The 19,964-nt window shown below is 44.2% G+C and overlaps 1 protein-coding gene across 1 annotated transcript in view; it reads left to right on the top strand.

Moving 5' to 3' along the window:
• Positions 1 to 19,964, top strand: part of LOC145358478 (rho GTPase-activating protein 45-like) — a 189,696-nt gene that overhangs the window by 155,356 nt on the left and 14,376 nt on the right. Inside the window, exons 12-19 of the mRNA XM_080212568.1 lie at positions 3,478 to 3,615; positions 4,866 to 5,053; positions 8,356 to 8,519; positions 13,633 to 13,734; positions 15,499 to 15,597; positions 16,444 to 16,607; positions 18,382 to 18,570; positions 19,151 to 19,288. Coding sequence (XP_080068694.1) covers positions 3,478 to 3,615; positions 4,866 to 5,053; positions 8,356 to 8,519; positions 13,633 to 13,734; positions 15,499 to 15,597; positions 16,444 to 16,607; positions 18,382 to 18,570; positions 19,151 to 19,288 — 1,182 coding nt within the window. The remainder of the gene's footprint in view (positions 1 to 3,477; positions 3,616 to 4,865; positions 5,054 to 8,355; positions 8,520 to 13,632; positions 13,735 to 15,498; positions 15,598 to 16,443; positions 16,608 to 18,381; positions 18,571 to 19,150; positions 19,289 to 19,964) is intronic.

Here is a 19,964-nt window from a genome sequence, read left to right as displayed (position 1 = left end):
AAAATGAAGAATCGGTGATTTTGTAAGCTTCTCATGGCATGTTGATATTGCAGAACTGCCTCAAGGAGATCCTCGCTGGAATTTTACTGTCCTGCCCACCATGGGAATCTGAGTGGGCGAGGGGCAGACAATGGGAAGGTCCATTGACGTCGGGAGGGATTTGCCAGTCTCAGCTCGAACAAGGCTGTAAAATCCTACCTCCATTTCAGATGATGAAGAAACCTCTGCACTCATTGGGCGGAATTTTACTGGCATATCCACCCGGGTTTCACACGACCCTGCCCGAGGCCAAAGCCGTTCTCCAAGCCTCACCCACCCCTAGAATCAGGGCGGACATGCCAGTAAAATTCCGGCAGGTCTCGCAGCTATATCATGTTTAGCAGAGGTTTTAATCCATTCCATGTGTAAATATCTGAGGTAAAACAGGAGCGAGGAAGACATTATAAACTCAAAGCATTCTTCCACTATTTTCACCAATGGTAATTTTAAGATTTATAATGAATGGACTGGTGCTATTATCGCTAGATTATTAACCCAGAAATACAGCTAATGTTCTGGGGACCCGGGTTCGAATCTTGCCACGGCAGACGGTGGAATTTGAATTCAATAAAAAAAAAATCTGGAATTAAGAATCTACTGATGACCACGAAACCATTGTTGATCGTTGGAAAAATCCATCTGGTTCACTAATGTCCTTTAGGGAAGGAAATCTGCCGTCCTTACCTGGTCTGGCCTACTTGTGACTCCAGAGCCACAACAACGAGGTTGACTGTCAACTGCACTCCAAGGGCAACTAGGGATGGGCAATGAATGCTGGCCCAGCCAGTGACACCGTGTCCCACAAATAAATGATGCAATTCTGCGTATCTGTCAGATCATGAATGTTACCTTGAAAACATTTATATAATTGCAGATTTACACCATAACCTTCAGTGGCTTCACAGCATATATGAACGTGTCCTTAAATATGCAATACCATTTTACAATACATACATGACTATATATAAATGGAATAGATACATAAAATATTGAGGAATCAAATTTTAAAAAAATTATTTTACACTATAAGAATGAAAACGCCTCAATACTCAATTTTTACTATTTAACTGACCATGTGGAGGATGAGGGATTACAATTGTGCCTTGCTTTTTCCCATAATCATAGAATCCCTACAGTGCAGAAGGAGGCCATTTGGCCCATTGAGTCTGCACAATCCAACCCTGGCCCCATTCCCGTAATGTACATGTTTATCCTGCTAATCCCCTGCCACTAGGGTGAATTTAGCGTGGCCAATCAACCTAACCCGCACATTCTGGGGGGATGCTGGCGCGCCTGGAGGAAACCCATGCAGAGACGGGGAGAATGTGCAGACTCCACACAGACAGTGACCCGAGGCCAGAATTCAACTCTGCACTGTGGCACTGTGAGGGTGGCAGTGCTGACCAGTGTGCCACTGTGCCGCCCTCCTCATAATCTTCTCATTCACGGGCTACGATAAAATTCTTATTCGGGACCTAAAACCTAATTATGGAAACATTTTTGCGTGTGAATGTTTCACATAAATAGCTCAATGGAATTTGGCGCACATACCACAAGGCAGAAGAGATCACCCACTGGAACATTTGCTCTAACAAGAGAGTTATGCAGATTGAGTTTGATGAAGTATGATGGGAGATGTCAGAATTGACTGAGGAAGAATGAGAAGAGGGCTGAGCGATGCGGTAGTCTCAGCACAGGCAGGTTGGGGCAAATAGCCTGTTTCCAAATACTTCATCTGGCACAGCGGTTAGCAATGCTGCCTCACAGTGCCAGAGATCCGGGTTCAATTCCCGGCTTGGGTCACTGTCTGTGCGGGGTCTGCACGTTCTCCCCGTGTCTGCGTGGGTTTCCTCTGGATGCTCCGGTTTCCTCCCACAGTTCAAAAGACGTGCTGGTTAGGTATGTTGGCCATGCTAAATTCCCCCTCAGTGGATCCGAACAGGCACCGGAGTGTGGAGAGTAGGGGATTTTCACACTAACTTCATTTCTGTGTAAACTTGTGACACTAATAAATAAACTTCAAACTTTAAATTGCCTCTTTGAAGATCAATATCAGATTCCAATCAGCATATCGACCATGCCCAGCAGTGACCACCACACACTCTGCCCGGTGATGCCAGTTGAGTAATGCCAGTGTGCAGTTGGGTTGTATCAGTGTGCCGCGTCAATGCCTCAGGGGTGGGTCATAAGTGGGGGCAATGTTGGAGGTGGTCTTGCAGGGTTGGTCATGAAGGTGGTCTTGACAGAAGGGCAAGTTGAGTTTGGCAGTGGGCACCATTGGGAGGGCCTCAATGCCAGCGACCCATGCCACATCTGCCTTAATGTGCCGGATCTCTCCGATGTTCTATTTATTTATTTCAGTTCAGTCTCTATTCCTTCCTGTTCCTGTTGTTGTAATGCAGAGTCCCTTCAATTCCTGGCCACCCTTCAGTTGCCTTTTTAACGAGTTGATGGGTGGTTTCACTACTTTTTCAGAAACCTCGGAAGAATTCTGGGGAAGTGTAAGGCTCAGTCACTCTGTGGGGCAGTGTACACATTGGAATTTCCCTTCAGTTAACACTACATCCGATATGTTGTGTAGAAAAATATCTTCCAAAGACTTAATTCATATTATAGAATATACAATGCGGAAGGAGTCCATTCAGCCCATCAAGTCTATACCGACCACAATCCCAGCCAGGCCCCATCCCCATAACCCCATGCATAACCTACATGGCCCCTCTCACACTTACAGGCAATTTTGCATGACCAATCCACCTAACTCGCACATCTTTGGACTGTGAGAGGAATTTTATTTATTTATTATTTTTGCAAGTAGGCTCACATTAACACTGCAACAAAATTACTGTGAAAATCCCCTAGTCGCCACTGAGGGAGAATTTAGCATGGCCAGTGCACCTAACCAGCACATCTTTCAGACTGTGGGAGGAAATTGGAGCATCTGGAGGAAACCCACGCAGACATGGGAAGAACGTGCAAACTCTGCACAGTGGCCCAACCCGGGAATCGAACCTGGGTCCCTGTGCTGTGAAACAGCAGTGTGCTAAGCACTGTGCCATCCCACATCTATTTCAGAATTTCCCATTTTCTTCAGAAACAATTTGGTTTTATTGCTTTCTTGACAAAGTTGAGGATGAGATAAGTGGTTATCCCGGCCGTAAGCGAACACCATCACGTTTTATTCCAGCATTTGGGAGCAGGATAGTGCTAATTGGCCACTTGAGCATTTTCATGATGAATTCTGACCACAGGTAATCTGTATCTTAACTCCATCGGTTCCGTAACCCTAATACTCAAATTTTTGTTTCAATTTTTTCAATTGACCTAGTCCTCCCCAGCTTTAGGGGCAGTGGAAGTCTTAACTCCTTGTGACATTTCTGGTACTTTTTTTGTTACGTCAGACCACGTTGAAATTAATGTATTATCATGCTTCTTTAGGCTGACGAAGCTGAGGCGACGTACAGAACATGTATCGCAGACGCCAAGACGCAGAAACAAGAGCTGGAGGATGTGAAAGTGAACGTACTGCGACAGATCCAGGAAATCATCAAGCAGAGTGACCAGACATTAAAATCAGTGCGTTCCGCCTTCGTTCACTGAAGTTTTAATATTGGGCTGAAAGAGGAAGATTAGATCTAAATACAGCTCTGACGGCTGGTCACCCACACAGGCTGAAACATTTGCTTGAAATATACACCACCGTAGCCAAAGCTTTAACTCCTAACAGTAGTTGAGCTCAGGAGTTACCAGGTCTCTCAAATGCTACCTCCTCATTCTTTGCCCCTGCTCAGACAGCCTAAAGGTGACCTAGTCAAAACTGTCAGTGGCCTGGGACAATGCCCTGCCCATTGCTGTGTGATAGAGGGTCCAGTAAAACCATCTCCCCATTTATTTTTAGCTGCTTATACATTTAACAAAAGCATTATATTCCATGATAAATATCTAAAGGGCCATAAATAGTATAGATATGTAATGATTTAAACTTCATTCCAAAAAGGAGCAGCCGATTTGGTTGATTTTTAAGCTGATTTTTTTATAAACACCTGTGCACGTCTATTTAAAAGGAGCATATATTTTTATTGTTTGCTGCAGGGTTGAAACCTTACTGAGTTTTTTCTGAAACAGAGTAAACACTCGGAGACTAGGTCACACCCTCCCAATACTCCAGCCCCAATTGCTGAAGTCAGATGTACCACCTGTAATGACTCGCCAGCAGAGATCAGTACACGCTTTGTATTGGACCCGGACCTTCCAAATGTGCACCCAGTAGGTGCTGTGGCTCAGTCAGTGGCAGCCTCACCTCTGAATCACGAGCTACTGGGTTCAAGCTCCACTCCCAGGCTTGAGCACAAATAAATCGAGGCCTACACTCCAGTGCAGTACTGAGGGAGCACGGCACTGTCAGAGGCGCTGGGCGGGATTTTCCGGCTGCGCTTACCCCAAAACCGGAAAATCCCATCCGAGTTCAATGGACCTTCGCACGACACCCGATTCCCGTGGCAGGCGGGAAGGGAAATTTCCGCCCACTGACTTTGAGATAAGATGTTAAATTGATTTTTTTAGAATCCCAAATAACAGCAGGAGAATTATCCCCAGTGTTCTGGCCAATATTTATTCCCCAATCAACATTGCAAAAAATAGATTAACTGATCTTGATCGCATTTGTGCATGACAGCTGAGTGCATATTAACTTGATAAAAATAACATTAGCAAATGTTGGCAAGTAATTATTCCAGTTAATGATTCCAATATTAATTAGTTAATAGTCCAATTCTTTTCGATAAAATCCAGAGTCAATTTAATTGTCTCTCTGTTGGAATTTGCAGGCCACCATCTCCTATTACCAGAGAATGCATATGCAAACAGCACCGCTGCCCGTGCACTTCCAGACACTGTGTGAGAGCAGCAAGTTGTATGACCCAGGCCAGCAGTATGCATCTTACGTCAAAGACCTCCAGATGGAGGCTGAAACAGAAGCGCATTACGATTTTGAGTCATACTTACCTCAGATGTGGTACGTACCTGTTCTATCGACCCTTGAATTCTAAGTTTATTTATCAGTTTCACAAATAGGCTTACGTTAACACTGCAATGAAGTTACTGTGAAAATCTCCTAGTTGCAACACTCTGGTGCCGGTTCAGATACACCAAGGAAGAATTTAGCATGAGCAATGTACCTAACCAGCACGTCTTTCCGACTGTGGGAGGAAATTGGAGCACCCAGAGGAAATGTATTACTTTTCTGGAACAGGTCTTTCAGCCTCCCGAGCCTGTGGCAGCACGTTCCGAGTACCCACCACTCTTAAGCGTGAAAACTCTCCCCGCACATCTCCTTTAAACTTACCCCCTCTCTCACCTTGAACCTGTATCCCCTTATAATTGACGCTTCCACCCTGGGAAAAAGCCTTTGACTATCCAACCTGTCTGGGCCTGTCGTAATTTTGTAGACCTCTATCAGGTCTCCCCTCAGCCTCCATCCTTCGAGTGAAAACAATCCTAGTTTATTCAACCTTTCCAGGATCAAAATGATACCATATAATAGCAACATTGCTTCTGAAGACCCATTGCACTATTAAGAAAGTCACAAAAGCGGTGTACTTGTAAAACCGTTCCTGTTAAATACAAGTCTAGTTCTAAGAAGGACAAGCCAAATGAATCACAGGTGCCTGTTAGTCAGGTCTCACTTCTGCTTAATGTCTGGTTGTGCAGTGACATCCTATCAGCTGTTCAGCTAATCTGCTCTACCTGCGGCAGGCTGGCACCACTTTGTGACACTAAACAGAGACCCTGGGGTAATCCCTGCTGCTGTTGGATGAGGTCCTCAAGCATTCCAGAGGCCTGGAAAAAGATAAACAGTTGGATTAATAATGCAAATCTTGCACCTTGGAGAAATACTTCCTCCGTCCTCAAAACTTTTAATTTCAGCCTAATGGCAGCTTGAAATGAAAAATTATTCAGCATGTGGTTTATATTACTTTTGCTGCTGTGTATTCTAAGAAGATAAGAGCGTTTCAGAACAGGTAAAGGCCGCAAGAACAAGCAACCCACCCCACCCTGCCTTCCTGCTTTCCCACCATGAACCTCAATCCCTCCTTGCTCCAGAAATGTATCTGACTGTCTCTTGTAGCCCAAGGTGCTTTCTGCTTTACAGAGCAAATAATATCAGTTCGTAACCTGAGAGGAGAGTTTGTATTTGGATCAAATGAAACGTCGATACCTGAAAAAAATGAACTTCCTTTCAGATGCTGATGCATATCGCATCTCAGGCCATGTTCTATTTTCAGATGAATGTTTATCTTCCCCTTTTTATCTAGCTACACTCTCTGTGTCAGTTGCTTTCCAATCCAGTATCATTTGGATCATAGAATCATAGAGCCCCTGCACTGCAGAAGTAGGCCATTCAGCCCATTGAGCCTGCACCGACGACAATCCCACCCAGGCTCTTTCACCGTAATCCCACATATTTGCCCTGCTGATTCCCCATGGCACTAAGGGGCAATTTCGCATGGCCAATCAATCTAACCCACACTGTGGGAGAAAACCCACACAGACACAGGGAGAATGTGTAAACTCCCCACTGACAGTCACCTGAATCTGGAATTGAACTCAGATCCCTGGTGCCATGAGGCAGCAGTGCCAACCACTGTCTTCCTTGGTTACTCTGTACTTCCTAGTTATTACAAAAAATTTTGCATTGCCTTTAACAATCTTAGGATGTCCCAAGTTGCTTTACAATGAGGTGCTTTCAAAGTATTGTTACTGATGTTACTTAGGAACCACTGAGACCAATTTGCACGTGGCCCAAGGTGAAGACCAGGACACTGAAGAGAACTCCATTGCTTTTCTGTGAAATTGTGCCATGGGAATTTTCTTGTCCAGCTGAGAGGTTCAGACAGTTTAATGTCTCATCTGAAAGATGGCACTGCCAACAGTGCAGTACTCTCTCAGTACTGCATCAAAGTCAGCTTAGATTCGGTGCTCAGATCTCTGTGGTGGAACCTGAACCCTTGACTCTCTGATTTAGAAGCGTGAGTGCTACCGACTGAGCCAAAGCTGACACACCCTTAAACTTATGTTCCAGTATTAACGTACAGCAATGCAGGTGGCACACACCACAAACACAAAAATTAGGAAACATTAGATAAACGCTAATAAGACTAGTGCAAACTTGGTGTTAGGGTGTGTTCTGACTCAAAAGGCTTCTCAATCCTCTCCATTGTTAATGTCTTGTCAAATTACATTATTAATGTTTGTTAATTACATTGTTACATTCAAGAAAAACAGGGGAGGGGGTCATAGAGTCACAGAGATATACAGCACGGAAACAGGCCCTTCGGTCCAACACCGTCTATACCTACCTGGTTTCTCAAACTGAACTAGTATCATTTTCCTGCATTTGGCCCATATCCCTAGAAACCTTTCCTATCCATAGAGTCATAGAGCTTTACAGCCTGGAAGCAGGTCCTTCGGCCCAACTTGTCCATGCCACCCAGTTTTTACCTCTTAGCTGTTCCCAATTGCCTGCGTTTGGCCCATATTCCTCTATACCCATCTTACCCATGTAACTGTCTAAATGTTTTTTAAAAGGCAAAATTGTACCCGCCTCTGGCAGCTCATTCCAGACATTTACCACCCTCTGTGTGAAAAAATTGCCCCTGTGGATCGTTCTGTATCTCTCCCCTCTCACCTTAAACCTATGCCCTCTAAGTTTAGACTCCCCTACCTTTGGGAAAAGATGTTGACCATCCTCCTTATCTGTGGCCCTCATTATTTTATAGACTTCTGTAAGATCATCCCTCAACAGCCTATGCTCCAGGGAAAGAAGTCCCAATTTATCCAGCCTCTCCTTGTAACTCAAACCATCAAGTCCTGGTAGTCTTCATAGCAAGAGGATTTGAGTGCAGGAATAGGGATTTTGTATAGGGTGTTAATAAGGTGACATCTGGAGTATTGTGTGCAGTTTTGGTGTCCTCATCTGAGGAAGGATGCCCTTGCTATAGAGGGAGCGCAGCAAAGGTTTACCAGGCTGATTCCTAGATGACGGGACTGTCATATGAGGAGAGACTAAGTCAGAGCCAGGAATCGAACCCAGGTCCCTGGTGCAGTGAGGCAGCAGTGCTAACCATTGTGCCACCCGTAGCCTAATCATAGTTTAGCAATATTGGTAGTTTGGGTTCAAATCCCACTACAGATGTGAGCATGTCATCTAGGATAACAGGGCAGGGCAATGCTGAGTGCTTATTGTCAAATTTCACTCCTTCAATCTAAAAATAAGACTAATTTTGATTTAATCTCAATTGTTTTCTCATTTCACAGGTCTCCCCAAGTGAGGGCACGTAAGGGTAGTTTCAATGCTAACGACTTTGCTTCTAATACTGCAAACGAGGTGCAGTCCCAGTCCTCTCTAGATGAGCCAGGCAGTCCAGAGGGAGGGTCAACTCAGAAGGAAGCACGAGGTGGAGGTACCACTGAGAGAAGAGGTAAATTTTAACATTCTCCAGTAATATCACTTTGGGGGAAATGTATCAAACTAAGGAGTTTTGTTTTGTTTATTCATTAGTGGGACATGGGTGTGGCTGGCTGGCCAGCATTCATTGCCCATCCCTAGTTGCCCTTGAACTGAATGGCTTGCTAGGCCATATGAAAGGGCAGTTGAGAGTCAACCATATTGCACTGCAGTCGCATGTAGGCCAGACCAGGTAAGGATGGCAGATTTCCTTCCCTAAAAGACATTAGTGAACCGGATGGGTTTTTGTGATAATTGACAATGGCTTCCAGTAGCTTCTTAATTCCAGATACATTTTATTGAATTCAAATTCCACCATCTGCCATGGCAGGATTCGAACTTGGGTTCCCAGAACGTTAGCTGAGTTTCTGGATTAATAATAGTATCTGGTGATAATACCACTAGGCCATCTTCATAAACCCTAATCCTTCTCATTACTTTGGGTTTATGTGTAAGTCAGCAATTCAGATTATAAAAGCATCGTTCATGTTTGATTACCCAAATAGAAGGATCTCTCTAGCTGGGTAATGCAAAGCAAGATTTCACAGTTCAACTCTGAGGGGAAAAAAAGCAGAAAGGGACATTTTATCTTGAGTTCACAGAAAGTCCACAGCAGTTGTTTGTGTCAGTCACTGACTGTGAGGAGCATATCTTAAACTTAATGGAGTGGGAAAACTGTTGGAATTTCAATATTAACTACAATATTAACTATGACAAGGGCCAGTTAGCTCATTTGGCTAGATGACCAGTGTGTGGTTCGGAATGTTGCCACATTGGGTCACAACGGCACCAGTTCCTGTTTTGGCTGAGGTGGGGATTTGTGACCTGCCTCCTTATCCTGACCTTACCAATGGAAGGTAATAGCTAAACCACTGCTGAAAACCAACCAAGAAGACAGCTCAGGATGAAGCATGAGCCAGGGACTTGTCTTGGATCATGATGCTTAACTGCACTATTCCAGTAAACAAGTGTAAGCACCAGTCGCAGCTCCTCAGATACTGAACCAATCCGTTGCCTACATGCATTCAGATCTGGACAACGTTCAAGCTTGGACTGGTAAGTGGCAAGTAACATAGAGTCCCAACATATAGAAGGATGCCATTTGGCCCATCGAGTTGCACCAGCAATGATCCCACTCAGGCCCTATCCCTTCTACTCCACCTATCTACCCTGCTAATATCTAACACTAAGGGGAAATTTAACATGGCCACTTAACCCACTCGTTTTTGGACAGTGGGAGGAAACCAGAGCATCAAGAGGACAAATAAAACGCAGACACAGGCAGAATGTGCAGACTCCACACAGACAGTGACCCAAGGCCAGAATTGAACCCAGGTCCCTGGCACTTTGAGGCAGCAGTGCTAACAAGCATACAGTTTTCACTTCCAACAAGGCAGATGTAAACATTTCCCCTTGTTGTTCAGTGACATTAGCATTGCTATATACCCCGACAACAACATATTGGGGGTTACCATTGACCAGGAACTGAACTAGATCAGCCATATAAATACTGTGGCTACAAGGGCACCTCACAAATACAAGAATTTTGTGTAACTCATCTCCTGACTCCCCACAACCGCCCCAGGAATATGATGGAATATTCTCCACTTGGTACAATGAGTAAGGCATCAACAGTCAGCCTTGACACCATCCAGAACACTTCATCCCTCTTGACTGGCACCCCATGCACCAAAGCTAAACATGTACTGACACAGAGTGATAGCAGTGTGTACTATCTACAGGATGTGCTGCAGAAACTCTTTCAACAGCACCTCCCAAGCCGGCAACCTCTACCACTGGAAGGGTAAGTGCGAAAAATACATGGGAACTCCAGCCCTTAAAAGTTCCAAACCACCCACTATCCCGATTCGGAATGATGTCGCTGTTCTTTCACTGTTGCTTGGTTGGAATCCTGGAATTCCTTCCACACCGCACTGTAGGTGCACATGCACCACACAGACTGCAGCAATTTTAGAAGGCTGCTCACTACCACCTCAGGGGCAATTGAGGATGATTTATAGTACTCACATCCCATGGATGCATAAAAGAAAACTCTTTCATTCTTATATACTGTCACGATCCAAGGAAAGTGCAAACTTTCCCTTTGTGGAAGTATTGTTAATGAAATTCCTGCTCCTTGTAAACTAATAAGTATGCAAAAACACTTTAGTAGCTTTCTAAAAACAGGAGGCAGTGGCACTGTTGCTGGACTAGTAATCCAGAAATCCAGGGTAATGCTCTCAGAACGTGGTTCAAATCCCACCATGGCAGATGGTGAAATTTGAATTTAATAAAAATCTGGAATTAAAAACCTAATGATGACTGTGAAACCACTGTTGATAGTCGTAAAAACCCATCTGGTTCACAAATGTCCTTTAGGGGAGGAAATCTGTTGTCCTTACCTGGCCTGGCCTGCATATGACTCCAGGTCCACAGCAATGTGGTTGACTCTTAAATGCACTCCGAGATGGGCAATCAATGCTGGCCTGGCTAGTGACGCTCACATCCTATGAATGAATTTTTTAAAAAATCAAATAAATCTACTGACTGGAACTTTACTGCCCTGCCCACTATGGGAATCGAAGCGGGAGAGGGGCGGACAATGGGAAGGTCCATTGACCTCGGACAGGATTTTACAGTTTCAGGATGAGCGAGGCTGTAAAATTCCACACACACTGTTCCAACCCATGCATTTATCTGCTGGCAGTGTGAGGTTTTACAGCCCCTGCATTGACCAGTGTAAAGTGACATTTTATAGACGTACTGACTTTGTGTTTGTGCTTCTGTATAATTCATGTAGGTGTCTTGCATTTAAAGGGCAATATTACACAACTGATGTATATGCAGCTGATGTAAATCTAAAGCCTAGGTTTACAACTTTACCTGGTTTATCAATCAAATGCAAATTGTTACCATTCAGCCCCTTAGGCCTGCTGTCACATTCAGCAGGATGGTGGTTTATGTTCCACTTCCAGCACCATTTTCCTGCACTATCCTTGCATCCATTGATGTTTCTAATCATAGAAATCTATCAAACAAAATAGATATAGCCAGATACTGAAATAGTCCTCTTTGTGAGGAAATGTTCAGCTAACTCATTGATATTTGAAAAGGGAAAGTGGTCAGGGCAGAAAATAGATCATTTACCTCCCCAACAGCATGTTCAAAGGTCGTCCTGCTGAAGTTGAAGGTACCATAATGGAACATTGGCATAGAGAATGCATTTATATGGTATCTGTAAATAGAAAGCAACTATCCACTCCATCCAATCCCAGAAATTGTGAGCTGGTATCAAAAGACCAGGAATAAGAAGGCTAGACACACTATGAACATGGGAATTCTGTGGATTGACATCAACGGAAGTGACCTCATGTCATGATAGGGCTGATGTGAATCTATAATCCTAAAATATCCTGGCATTAACCTTATATCAAATGATATACAGGTGGTGCTGATGGGGAATTGTGATGTACTGAAATATCCAAAATATTACACATATAAAAGCAGGATGATGAGTCATCAGTCAGTAAATCAATATCTTGGTACATGACTGTGGATTTCTCAGCTTGAGGCTGAAATACACAATCTTGTTTGCCATTTGCCACCACAGCTTGGTTCTCCTTGAACCAATGATTTGGATAGTGAGGGGTGGACCTTTCCCAAAATCTGGCAGAGTGCCAAGTTCTGACTAAAAATCAGCGTCTGTGTCTCCAGATGCACAGCCATGTTTCTTGACAGATTTTCCGGCATTCAGTGCCGGGAACGATGCGATGCCCCTGTCTGTGCCGAGGGTAGTGCCAGGACACAGCCCAAGCATGTCCCACTCCCTATAGGGTCTATGCTTACCTTGGAGCTCCTAGCGGATTCTCCTCGACTGATTCCCAATTTTATAGAGCTGTTGTAAACCTCGCCTACGTGACCCCGTGTCAGTGAAGTATGAGTACTCATTGAGGGGGGTCAGTGGGGTGCCATGTTCCTGGAAAGCCCTTTAATGATATTTAAATGTATTAAAATATATTTCAGTGAAGTTCCCGCACCTTTCCGGGCAGGACCTTGTTACATAACCAGTGAGGGGCAGAGAAAATTGGAAAACGAGATGTTGCCAGTGGAATTCTCGTGCAAGAGCCTAAAGTAGGGCATGGAACAAACTTGATTTTTCAGCACCATTCTGATGATATGACTTCATGCTAAGGGCTATTGGAAACGTTTCTGCTGAACAATTAAAGTAGATATCAGTGAAGCATTTAGTTTACATAAACATTTATGAACTTAGAACGCACATAAGCAAATTGTAAGTTACGATACACAATTGTACTGAAGTGTATTTAAGTACATTAGTTCTTCCACAAATAAATACCTAATAAATAGAGGAAATATATACCCAGGAAGGATTGAGCAAGTAATCACATTGAGAATGTAGGAATAAAGGTTTAACACTAAGGGTGGCACAGCGGTTAGCACTGCTGCCTCACAGAGCCAGGGACCCAGGTTTGATTTCAGCCTTGGGTCACTGTCTGTGTGAAATTTGCACATTCTCCCAGTGTCTGCGTGGAATTCCTCTGGTTTGCTCCCACAGTCCAAAGATGTGCAAGTTAGCTTGATTGGCCATGCAAAATTCCCCTTAGTGTCAGCAAGGTGAATATGGGGATGGAAGCCTGGGTGGGATTGTTTGTTGGTGCAGGCTCGATGGGACGAATGGCCTCCTTCTACACTGTATGGATTCTATGATTCTAAGGCTCTGCTTAGTAACAGTTAAACCCTGAGTCAGATTCCTGCCTTGTAATCCCTGCCTTGTATCCACTTTTTAATATCTATTTTACAAAACAGTTGGGAAGAACAGGCTTTTATTCTTCAGTTCATGAATATGAATGTCGCCCTGCAGATTGAGAACCGCATTAATGCCTTTATGAAGGAGTGCTGACATGCAATTGATATCAGAATGTAACAATCAGAACACATTAGGTTGAATTTAAGTATTTTAAAATTATTTTACCTGGTGGATTTGAAAGAGTAAAAAGCAGAAGGTGAGAGCTAAGAAACGTTGCTGTGTATGAGAACTCTAACTAATCTGAACCTCTCCCCCTCAGGAGTCCGCAGTCACCAAGTGCACAAATCCTGGCCCACCACCATGAACGATGCAGACAGTGTTGGAGGAGGAAGTGGTCTGGATTCGCCCTCTTCTACAACGGGTAGGATTGCCAAACCTTGACAAAAAAACCTTTCTGAAAATGAATTGAAATGATTTAGAAGCAGATTGGATTTGTATAATTGAGTTTATTTTACTTTAATTTATTCAGTTTCACACTTTAGCTTCCCCATTGCCCCTTTCATTACATTATTCTCTTTCTCCCCAGAGGTTGGTCTGTGGGCATTTAATGGCTTATAAAAGGGTCCATTAGGAGGCTGTATTCATGATGCAGAACAGGACCCTTGCTGGTGCCTCTTGTAATCCAGAGCACATTGTCTCATCATGTTGGAATTCATCAAAACCTTGCCTTGACTCAGCTGTTGAAAGAAGCCAAACTTGATGATACCACAAGTTTGGAGTTTTTTTGTCCATAGAATCTCGCTACAGTGCAGAAGGAGGCCATTTAGCCCATTGAGAGTACACCGACTCTCTGAAAGAGCATCTTGCCCAGACTTATCCCTATCCCCAAAAGCCCGCTCCTTTACCATGGCCGATCCCTCTAATCCACACATCTTGGACATCAAGGGGCAATTTAGCATGACCTGCACATCTTTAGACCAGTGCTGCTTAAATGGGGGTTCAGTGCTGTGCTCCTTCACCCATTACTTACTTACTAGGCTCCAGCTCGGAGTCATCTGGACAATAGAAGTATTTTCAGATGCAAATTGTATTAAAATGTTTGTTTTCCAGGCAACCTGGCCCAGAGATCTGGTAGTCAAATGTGCAGATGTGTTTAGTTCATTCTCATGTAGGGAATCGGACTGCATTTCTGGGTTATGATTTGTGTACAGGTGAATAATGTTATAAAAGAGAATTTCCCAGTGACCAATGGAAAGAATCAGAGGACAAGATCTCATGTTTTAAGATTTCTACTGTAACAAAAAAAACTAAAATCAAAATAGTCTAAATATACAGGCAACTAATGACACCAAACTAAAAAGGTAACTGCACATTAATTAGCACAACTGAAACAAGCTTTATGATGTGTTTTAGCATTTTGGTGGATGTGTTGTCTTAAAGGTTAAATTCCAAATTCTTTCCAGCTATCCAGAAGGCTCCCTTCTCCCTGCTATGCAAGGTTGAGTCTGCACATGTGGAGTCTGCACATTCTCCCCATCTCTGTGGGGTTTCTTCTGAGTGCTCCCGTTTCCTCCCATGGTCCGAAAGACATGCTAATTCGTTGCATTGGCCATGCAAGGGCAGCACGGTGGCACAGTGGTTAGCACTGCTACCTCACAGTGCCAGGGACCTGGGTCCAATTCCTGGCTTAGGTCACTGTCTGTTCGGAGTCTATACATTCTCCCCTTCTCTGCATGGGTTTCCTCTGGGTGCTCCAGTTTCCTCCACAGTCCGAAAGACGTGCTGGTTAGGTGCATTGGCCATACTAAATTCTCCCTCAGTGTACTGGAATGTGGCAACTAGGGAATTTTTACAATAACTTCATGGCAGTCAGCCTACTTGTGACACAAGTAAAACAAACGTAAACTTAAAATAAAGTAGAGCATCAAAGATTGGTAATTATAGAGCCGTATAGTCCACTGCATCATCAATAGCTCAGCAACTGGAATATTCTCCCACACTGGATTCAGATATTTGAAAACACAGCAAGCACATAAACATCTAGATGCCTAGAAATGCACATTCAGGACAGTATAATGATTGATTTCCAAAACTTTTAAACAGCATATGTCCCTGTTACTTTTGACAAAAATATTTTTACCAGATAATATCAACAAGATTTTATCTCCAATGTCTCAACCCATAGGTGATTTTACTAGGAAATTGCCCAGAATTCCCTCTTCTGGTGCCATATCGTCCACCGAGGATGTAGAGGATAAAGATGGCAGTACAAACTTCGAGCAAAGTAAGTCAACTGCTAATTGCTGCTCAGATGTGTTACAGAAGCTTGGGTTGTACAGTGTCTTTATAAATGAAGAGCTGAAATCAGAGACATTAGCAATCGTTTGAACCATGTAATTGTCCAAAGATGGCGGCTGGAATTCTCCGGCTGTTCACACCCTGCTGCTGCTGCTGCCAGTGAGGGCAGCATTTGGCCCTCAGCCAAGTATTCATTCACTGCAATGGGATGGCAGAATCCTGGCTGTGAGCGGTGTCCAGCTCCAACAATGAATCATTTGCCCAATACTGTGCTGAAGTGTTAAGTTAGATTTTGCAAAACCACCCCCCCCTCCACCTCGCTCTCCCCCACCAAAAATTATAGAGCAGACATCCCATAGAAGCTATTGGAAGGGACCCATCCAGGAACCATATCTACTGACGTTGACAAACTTTCTACGGTCAGGGGAGGTTCCCTTACCCCTGTACCAATGGTGGGCACCCACACCACTTGGGCTACGCCTTGGGCCCCCCACCAGTTTGGAGAGTGAGTGTGCCTTCTCTGAGATGGGAAATGAGGGGACAGTGGATGGCCTTGTATAATAAGGGAGCTCAAACAATTGTGATATGTCTTCCCACAGTTATAGGATTAAGGGCAGTTGAGATGTATTGGCACCTGCCCAAATATGTACCTCATTAAAACCAGTTTACTGTCAATACTACTCACGGATTTTGTATTGGCCCAATAAAAATTAGTAGTGGGAAAGCAATTTTGTGTAAAGGTTCAGCCTAATACAGAACAACTAGTTTTGACTGTTAATGAAATTTGTCTGGAGTTATTTGTTTAATCAGTAGTTGATTTCTTTCCCAATAGGCATCAATGGGATTGCTCCGGAAATGGTGGTATCAACCGGCCCTTTCAAAAATGTGGGCCTTTCAAAGGCTGCCCAAACCCATCGCCTCCGGAAACTTCGCACACCATCAAAATGCCGAGAGTGTGACAGCTATGTGTACTTCCAGGGGGCTGAGTGTGAGGAAGTGAGTAACGCGGTGGGATCGGGGGACTAAAAGTAGCCACGGAAACAGTTATTCAGCCGGGAATGTTTGAGCTAAAGTAAAATCTGCCGTCGTCACCCCAAGAATTTTTTAAAATCCAGTCATGAGACACGGGCGTCGCTGGTTGTCCAGCATTTATTGCCCATCCCCAGCTGCCTTTGAGAAGGTGGTGTGGTGAGCTGCCTTCTTGAATCACTGAAGTCCACGTGCTGTGAGTTGACGCACAATGCCGTTAGGGAGGGAATTCCGGGATTTTGACCCAGCGACAGTGAAAGAACAGCAATACATTTCCAAGTCAGGATGGTGAGTGGCTTGGAGGGGAATTTGCAGCTGGTGGTTTTCCCATGCTGCTCTTGTCCTTCTAGGTGGAAGTGGTTGCGGGTTTGGAAGGTGCTGTCTAAAGATATTTAGTGAATTGCGACAGTGCATCTTGTAGATTGTACACACTGCTGTGACTGAGCATCAGTGGTGGAGGGAATGGATGTTTATGGATGTGGTGCTGATCAAGCGGGCTGCTTTGTCTTGGACAGTGTCCAGCTTCTTGAGTGTTGTTGGAACTGTACCCATCCAGGCAAGTGGGCAGTGTTCCATCACACTCCTGACTTGTGCCTGGTAGATGGTAGACAGGCTTTGGTGAATCAAGAGCTGAGTAACTCGCCACAATATTCATAGCCTCCTTGTTAATCTTTTGCACAAGTCACATTATACATTGTGCACTGCTGTAATAGGTTTTTAACCTTATCAGTATTAACAAACAGTGTTGCTTTTTTCTTAATCAGAAATTAACACAAAGATCTCATCTGTCTGTTCAGATAGATGTTAAAGATCACTGAACTATTCAAAGATCTCTCATGTCTCAGTTAATATTCACTTTTCTGGCAACATCATCAAAACAGATTAATTGTCTCATCTGCCTCCTCTACGTTTGTGAAAGGTGCCACAGTTGTAGCCACTGCTCTTCTAAGCGATTCATTAATTTTGAACGTTTTGAGATTAGACACTGTAGATGAAGCTTCTATCTTTCTAACAGTCAAAGTTGCAAGAAGGCTGAAGGGAGATGTGACACAGGTATTCAAGATCCAGAGGTATATGTAGAGGGTAAAAAATGAGAAACTGTTCCCACTCAAGAGATCATCAGGAACTGGAGGACACAGATTCAAAACATAGGCTGGGGGCTGTTTTCTTTACAACAGAGGAGGCTAAGGAGGTGCACTAAATAATGCAGGGTCTAGACAGGGTAGACAGGAAAGACTTGTTTCCCCTGGCTGGCGGGGGACAGTTACAAGGGGGGGTATTGGTTTAAGATGATTGGTAGAAGGATTAGAGAGGAAAGAGGGTGGTGGGTGTCTGGAAGTCACACCCTGAAGTGGTAGCTGAGGCTAAAGCACTCGACCCATAGAAAAGATCTGCAAGGCTATTGACCAGGTACTGAAAAATGGGATTAAAATAAGTAGCTTTTTTCTATTTTTGGGTTGGTGCAGGCACGATGGACTGAGTGGCCTCTTTCTGCGCTGTAACCTTTCTATGATTTTACATGTGACTGCTGACTCTTATCTGTCCAATCTGAAATGGATGAGCAAACCACTCAGTTCAAGGGCAATGAGGGATGGGCAACAAATGCTGGCTCTGCCAGCGATGCCCACATTCCTCGAAAAGATAAGGGTGGGGCAAAGAAATGTGCATAAGTTAATTTCCCCTCCAGTGAATATACTGTGAATATTTCCAGTTACTGACTGTGGTGCATTGTTTCCTGCAGTGCAACCTGGCTTGTCACAAGAAGTGTCTGGAGACATTGGCAATTAAATGTGGACACAAGAAATTACAAAGGAAGCTGCAGTTGTTTGGCCGGGACTTTACCCAGGCTGCCCGCGACAGCCATGATGGAGTCCCGTTCATCATCAAGGCATGCATCTCCGAGATTGAGAAGAGGGCTTTGAGCATGAAAGTAAGTAAATCCTCAGCAGTCAGGAATCAACCGTACAATCCACTCTAGAAATCTCCGCATTTTATTTCAAAGATCATTCAATACTATATAGGTTGAGTAGATCGGCCATGGTAAATGTGTGAAGTTACAGGGATAGGGTTGGGGAAAGGGAGTAAAATACTCTGTCAGAGAGTCAGTGCAGAGTTGATGGGCTGAATGGTTCCCTCCTGCACTATAGGGATTCTATTCTGTGAAGTGTTAAGGTTAATTGCACGCCTACAGAGTCTCAGCACACCTTATCCTTTTTAATATTGGGCAGCATGGTGGCACAGTGGTTAGCACTGCTACTTCACAGCACCAGGGATCTGGGTTCAATTCCCAGTTTGAGTCACTGTCTTTGTGGAGTTTGCATGTTCTCCCCATGTCTCCTTAGGTTTCCTCCAGGTATTCCATTTTCCTCCCACATTCTGAAAGACGTGCATTGACCCGAAGAGGCACCGGACTGTGTTGAATAAAGGAATTTCACAGTAACTTCATTGCAGTGTTAATGTAAACCTTACTTGTGACTAATCAATAAATAAACTTGACTTTGTTTCTTCAGGGAATATACCGTGTCAACGGTGTAAAGACTCGGGTTGAGAAACTGTGCCAGGCTTTTGAGAATGGAAAGGAACTGGTCGAACTCTCTCAGGCCTCACCGCACGACATCAGCAATGTGCTCAAGCTGTATCTGCGACAGGTAACAAAAGCTGGCATGTCATGTCTCATTTGATCCGGAATTTTTTTTTAAATATCTGGGAATATCTCTGAGGTTTACCAAAATTGCCAATTTCGATGTTTCCTGAATATTTCTAAATGTTGTTGCTTCAGAAGCATTCAATCTTTCAGCATCACCATTAGTTTCACTAACACTCCTGGTATAAAGCCCGAGAGCCAGGTAGAGCCCTGTCATTGTCCTGCAATCAGACACAAACAAGATGGGAATTGAGAGCTGTTCCGGATGTTAGTTCTTAACACGATTGATTTGTTTCCGAGGGGCAGAATTTCCCTTGGGGTGGGGTGGTGGGGCAGACCACGTAAAGGTCCATGGACCTCAGGCAGGACTTTCCAGCCTTGGGCGGGCATGGCCGAAAATCCCGCCTTCTCTGTCTAGTTGCACCATCTTGTTGTACAAAACCAACGTGCATCAAAATAGCCATCTCCAGGTTAATGTAAGGGAGGCTCGGTTTAGCTCAGTTGGCTAAGCGGGCGGTTAGTGATGCTGAACAATGCCAACCGCTGTGGGTTCAATTCCCACATCAGCTGAGGTTATTCATGAACCTTCATCAACTTTCCCCCTTACCTGAGGTGTGGTGATCCTCAGGTTAAAATCACCAGTAGTCAGCTCTCCCCCTCATAGGCAAGAGCAACCTATG

This window comes from Carcharhinus amblyrhynchos, chromosome 26 (assembly GCF_965287045.1).
Source record: "Carcharhinus amblyrhynchos chromosome 26, sCarAmb.v2.hapA, whole genome shotgun sequence".
Lineage (NCBI taxonomy): Eukaryota > Metazoa > Chordata > Chondrichthyes > Carcharhiniformes > Carcharhinidae > Carcharhinus > Carcharhinus amblyrhynchos.
This window is presented reverse-complemented; position numbering and strand designations above follow the sequence as displayed.